Source organism: Lathyrus oleraceus, chromosome 4 (assembly GCF_024323335.1).
Source record: "Lathyrus oleraceus cultivar Zhongwan6 chromosome 4, CAAS_Psat_ZW6_1.0, whole genome shotgun sequence".
NCBI classification, from domain to species: Eukaryota; Viridiplantae; Streptophyta; class Magnoliopsida; order Fabales; family Fabaceae; genus Lathyrus; species Lathyrus oleraceus.
In genome coordinates this window covers 185,449,711-185,455,302 of record NC_066582.1, presented here as the reverse complement: position 1 = coordinate 185,455,302, position 5,592 = coordinate 185,449,711, and the positions used below count along the sequence as shown (strand labels likewise).

The following is a 5,592-nucleotide window of genomic DNA, read 5'->3' as shown; positions in this document are numbered from 1 at the left end:
TGCTAAACATTTCGCATTCTCTTCCAATGCAAGTACTCCATCGTTCACCATTTCAGCCACATCTTGAAATATGAAAAATTACCTTCATCTGCATAACCCACTTATCGTAGTTCTCCCCTTTGAAAACCGATTGATTCACTAGAAACTATGTTGATGTTGTATTTCCGTTTGCCATTATCGATTCTCTAAATCGCAACTAGACTCGTTGATACTAATTTGTTGGAACTGAATGAATAATTAGGGTTTCAAGAAGAAGAAGAAAAAGAAAGAAAATAGAAGAATATTATTGAGTAAAAACTGTATTTGAAAACTTGATAAGTTGTTAAAACTTTCGAATTTAAAACTATACAAAGTCATGCCTATTTATAAGCGACCAAAGCCCAAACCCAAAACTTACAACTCAAGTTAAATGTTGTATTTGACTCTGTCGAATACAGCTGACTCCTACTACTTCGATTAACTACTTCGACATAGTCAAATACTAACTTTTTTTCAAAACATTGGATTACAACTTCTAACAAGTGGTCCCTAAAATATAGACAATGAATGTTATTGTAGTTCTTCAAAACACTTATAAATATTTGATATTAACTGCAAAATCTTTGGTAGAAGGTAAACTTTGTGAAAAATTTCGAAAATAATATTGTCAACCGTGAATATTGTCTTTTTTAAATATGAGGGTGTTATGGTGAAATTATGTGATATGTGGAGGTGTCAGTAGAATATAGGGATGCCAGATAAATTCCTACCTTTTAAGAAAAAGAGTTTTCGATATATGTTTATAAAAAGCCCATGGGCTCGTAACACCTAAGCCTGTTCGGTAATTTTTCCTTTGATTTGGCGGCTCTGGTTCTTGTTACTTATCATCCGCCTGTCTCTTCCCTCTCGAACCAAAATCTTTAACTAAAATCTCTCGCTTTTTCGATTTTGAACAAGCCCATGGCAAAACCGAAGCAACAGAAGAAGCCACCCCAGAAGAAGCAGCAAAACCCACAACCACAAGTATATCCTTCAACTTCTTCCAATATTGCTTTTATTTTATTTTACTTTTCTATCTCTATTCAATCTCCAATGTTCTATAATTTATACATATTAATCACTTTGTTGGCAATGAATGCCCTACTCATTTTAGGGCTAATTTCACACATTTTACTTTAGAAACTACTTGTTATATTCATATAGTTTAGGGACTAAATTGATGTTTTATTATTTTTGAACTTTTGTTGAGTGTGATCATGACATCTATGTAGATAATGCTTGGTTGTTGTTGTTGTTGTTGTTGTTGATACATCCTATATCAATTCTTTAAGTAACAAACCTGATTTTAAGTTTTGTAATGCTTATAGGAATGATGGGTGTTGTTTGTATACTTGGCTGTTAGTGATCTGTTATTTATTTGTTGACAGAACAAAAATCAGGGAAAGCAGGATGATACTTCTCAATTTCGGACTCAGGTGGATGCGCTGGGCCTCCGCATTGTTGAAGTGACAGCAGACGGTAATTGTTTTTTCAGGTCTGCCTTAATGCTTCACTTCCATTTTCCAATTACTATTGTCTGTATCGTGTATTGGTATAGGGTATTAGTAACCAATAGTAGATTGAGATTTTGGCCTGGTTTAGAGTGTATGTGGTTCTTAGAGGACGGCTTCTTGTCCGGAGGTGACCTTGTTGTGGCTTGTTTGTTTCCGGACCTGTAGTTTTATCTTTATCTATTTGTTGTTTCTTTGTTTTCTTTGTTGTATCTTTTGATAGTCTTGTGTCAATCATCTGCTCATTTGTACGCTTTTTGGGGTTTTACCCTTTATTATTAATATTATTTTGCCTTTCAAATTAAAAATAGTATTTTTCAGCAAATGGCTACATGCCTTTGCATACAAGTTATTTTCATATGGACAAAAAATACCAACCTAACCTTTCTGTTCTTGCTGCTTGTGCTGAAAATGTGATTAGGTTAAAGACTCTGAGGTCTTGTTCTTACCAGTAATTCATTTAGATCTCTATACCATGTCCCTTTTCCCTTCTTGCATGCGTGATTCAAAGTGAATTTCGTGTTTATGGAATAGCAAGTCAATTGTGTGGAAAGCGTCATTTTTATTTTTTTTATATTTCTGCATTCTTATTCAGATCCCTTGCTGATCAGTTGGAAGGTAATGAGGAGGAGCATCGAAAGTACCGCAGCATGGTCGTGAAACACATATTGGTATGATGTTTTGGAAACAATTTTTTCTCTCTTTTTCTTTTCTTCCTGGTTCAATCTTTTAATTTAATTACTTTTTGAGTTTTGAGATTTTGAATTGCTTTTGTTATGTTCATGATCCATATGAAAATTGTTACACAATAATAAATGTCATTGATCAATTGATCTGAAACTGAAATTCTAATGACAGGACAACCGGGAGATGTTTGAGCCCTTTATTGAAGATGAAGTCCCGTTTGATGAATATTGTCAGACCATGGAAAACGATGGTACATGGGCTGGACATATGGAATTGCAGGCAGCTTCTCTCGTAACACGTAGTAACGTATGCATCCATCGGGTGAGTAGTTGTTGAAAATGTTCAATTCCTTCTCCCTATATTTTCATGTCCATCTTTTTATATGAAACAATAATGATTGATTAGATTATTCACAGTTTCATCTGAATGAAGATCGGGGTGTGCCATTACCATAATAGAGATTCGTGTCCTTGGAAAAGTCCTTCTAAAATTTATTGGATTGACTTTGCATGTTGTTGCTCCCTTAAGTTAATTGACATTCACATGCTTGTTTGTTTTCTTATGCAGAACATGTTTCCTCGCTGGTACATAAGAAATTTTGATGATTGTCAAGTTCGTATGGTCCATTTGTAAGTACTGTGAAGTTTATTGTTATTAAGGTGTACATATCAATAGATTCTATGAAAAATCGGTTTAGAACAATTGTCTCGACCTTGCATATGAATTCTGATGCTTTATATGGGTATGGTGTTATTCCAGGTCTTATCACGACGGGGAGCATTATAATAGTGTGCGGTTAAAGGATGATCCTTGTGATGGACCTGCAAGGTCAATTATAATTAAGGTTCTTATTAAAATTCTGTTTCCTAATTCTGAAATTAATGTCAAGAGTAGTAGCTATTTTCTGATTAATTCTAGTTTGTGAAAGGCTGATGCCGATCTTTCAGTGCCATCACATCAAACGAAAGCTAAGGCTAGCAAACCGTATGCTCAAGCTGGTCGGACAACTTTTCAGCCGGGTTCCGTAAAGTTGGTTATGGCTGGAAGTGGTTGTGAAAGCAGAGAAAAAGTGGAACAGGTGCAAAATGTGCATGCTCTTTTTCTGTTTTTTCTTCTTCCGGAAATTATCAACTTGACATATAAACAAAAATTCCTTGTTGCAGATTCTAGAGCAAGTTAATGGAGATGTTGGTTCTGCAATAGAGTTTCTAATAGCAGAACAAGGAGCGGAAGAGTGCTCTTCAAATTCTGATTGCCTTCCTAGTCAGGCTAGTACTACCGGTAATGTCTAGACATTGCAATTTTCACGCCGTGAACTGTTAGAGGGAAAACCATCATATTTTCTTGTTCATAATTGGTGCTTTGTTTCTCGCTCTAGCATATTTTATATCTTGGTAGGACTCATTCATGTTTGTGTTCATTCATTACATTCCAATGCGTATCTCAAATTCCTGGGATGTGCAGGTTCCGACGAAAATGAAAATCATGAGACGCACAAAGAAAGCGTAGTAGAGAACAACATTAATGATGTATTGAGCAATAGCTCCCGGAAAACTAATGATAATAACACATTGCAACAAAATGACAAGGTTTTCTTTTCTCCCTTTTCTATTTTTGGTTTGTTGGTGTTTATTCTCCTTTGACATTCTTGTTTGTTGTTCTTGCTGCTCCTTCTATCACAGAAGATTCCTAGAAACAAGGTCTGTCCGTGTGGTTCAAAAAAGAAATACAAAGCTTGTTGTGGAACTGCGTCGGGGAAACAATCTGCTAAGTTTGTAGTGTATGCCTCTTACACTTATATCTTCTGTAGTCTTGTTATAGTTTTCAACTATTCAGATAATAGCTGCAGTGGTTAGAAATATTTTTCAGGGAACTATCATGATGTTCGCTGCATTTAACTTTGTTCATACTTGACATGGTTTTGTACGCTATGCTACGAGAATATAATGAAATCAAGTAAAGTGCTGCAATATATGATTTCATTGTTTATATTTTTCTTGAATCAGTAACCAAGAAGCTGACTCAAGGAGCAAAAAAGAAACAAAGGGGACTTCTGCAAAAGCTGAAGTAACACCTGATATGGGTGCACTTTGCATCTAAAATGATAAAAAATGTAAGAGGCGTATTATTGTTTTACAGCAACTGTTTTTTGCTTCAAGAAAGTGATTTATGGGTTCTTGTATATTCCCGCAGAAGTTAATTTATGCTCCCCAGAGGAGAGAAACTACTAACAGGTCAGTTTATTCCTGCTGATTTGCTGGTTTACTAAAATGTAGATCTATAATTCATGTCTGTTTCTATTGAATATTTTCCTCATTCTAATATAAAGCATAGCTTTTAGTTTTCCAACACGAAACCATTGGAATTTTGAATTAATTGACTACCAAAATGCTAACAGTTGCGATGGCCAGCACGATTTTTGACGTTGCAGAGAATTATGGTCAAATGCATCTGATGTGGCCTCACTGTTGTCAATTAGTAGTTACAGCGGCGCTAAGGCATTATAGCATTATAGCTAACAGTTACTAATTGACTATCAATATGCTACTAGTATTTGGTATAAAGTGTTGTCAGATTATGGCGTAGCGGCCCTATAGCATTGCAATGTAGCCGAATTTGAACAAACTGATATATTTTGCGATCTGTAATAGAAAGCCCTGTAGCCTCAGTAACTGTTATATTGCAGACTTCAGGACATGAAAATCTTGATGTCAAAACTCACAAAAAAACTCGATGTCAAGCCCACATTTCTGACCTTTTTAAAAACTGTAATTGAGATGTTAGAATAAACCATCATCTATTTTTGTTATAAGCAATAAACCATCATTATCAAGTATCACTCTCCATTTTCATCTCTTAAGTATAGTCTCTGCTATTAAGCTGGTAGGGACTAACATTACTGATTTTTATTTACTTCGTAAATACAGTATTGCATTCTTGATTTGTAGCTTATTTTCTGTAAACACGTTTTCTTTTTGCAGAAGCAAAATTTCAAACTGGGAAAGGATATACAAAAGAAGAAATATATAACCAAGTCATTTGTAATTTTTGCTGTTAAAGTAAGATACTTTTGGGAAGAATGTGCAAGTTTTGATCATATATATTTTTTATGGGAGATTTTGAATTATAATGAATATATAATCAAGATTATAAATAAACATGTTTTCTTTTTGGATGTCAAAATCAATACTCTTAAAAACTACATTCATTAGAGATACAACAACTATACATGATCTTTTGCACTATTGGTACAAAATTTAATTTTGTCAAAAATTTAAGCGCAAGAAAATATCAATAATGCTTCATATACAAAATGGTACTGATGGATTCAAAGTTCATCCGACTGATAATAGGATTAAAGTTGTTAAAGCGATAT

General features: G+C 34.4%; 1 protein-coding gene across 8 annotated transcripts; it reads left to right on the top strand.

The window, feature by feature from the left end:
- The first annotated feature begins 810 nt into the window (after positions 1–810).
- On the top strand, positions 811–5,374 carry LOC127074431 (OVARIAN TUMOR DOMAIN-containing deubiquitinating enzyme 7). Of its 8 annotated transcripts, none has more exons than XM_051015752.1 (13): positions 811–1,002; positions 1,407–1,513; positions 2,125–2,200; positions 2,388–2,537; positions 2,784–2,845; positions 2,976–3,060; positions 3,145–3,294; positions 3,380–3,497; positions 3,681–3,805; positions 3,902–3,996; positions 4,223–4,329; positions 4,410–4,450; positions 5,198–5,374. In XM_051015752.1, the coding sequence occupies exons 1-11, from the start codon at positions 940–942 to the stop codon at positions 4,314–4,316; spliced, it is 1,125 nt and encodes a 374-aa protein (XP_050871709.1). In that variant the 5' UTR covers positions 811–939; the 3' UTR covers positions 4,317–4,329; positions 4,410–4,450; positions 5,198–5,374. The 8 variants fall into 8 exon arrangements, with proteins under 8 accessions (XP_050871709.1, XP_050871707.1, XP_050871705.1 ...); XM_051015750.1 differs by having other exon boundaries at positions 3,899–3,996; positions 4,413–4,450; XM_051015748.1 differs by having other exon boundaries at positions 3,899–3,996.
- The last annotated feature ends 218 nt before the right edge of the window (positions 5,375–5,592 follow it).

What these genes read in the sequence shown, in the direction of transcription:
- LOC127074431 (XM_051015750.1), top strand. Translation starts at nt 940, where the DNA reads ATGGCAAAACCGAAGCAACAGAAGAAGCCACCCCAGAAGAAGCAGCAA. An exon ending in TGGTCGTGAAACACATATTG is followed by an intron (nt 2,201 to 2,387) that starts GTATGATGTTTT and finishes TTCTAATGACAG; the next exon opens with GACAACCGGGAGATGTTTGA. An exon ending in GCAGAGAAAAAGTGGAACAG is followed by an intron (nt 3,295 to 3,379) that starts GTGCAAAATGTG and finishes TCCTTGTTGCAG; the next exon opens with ATTCTAGAGCAAGTTAATGG.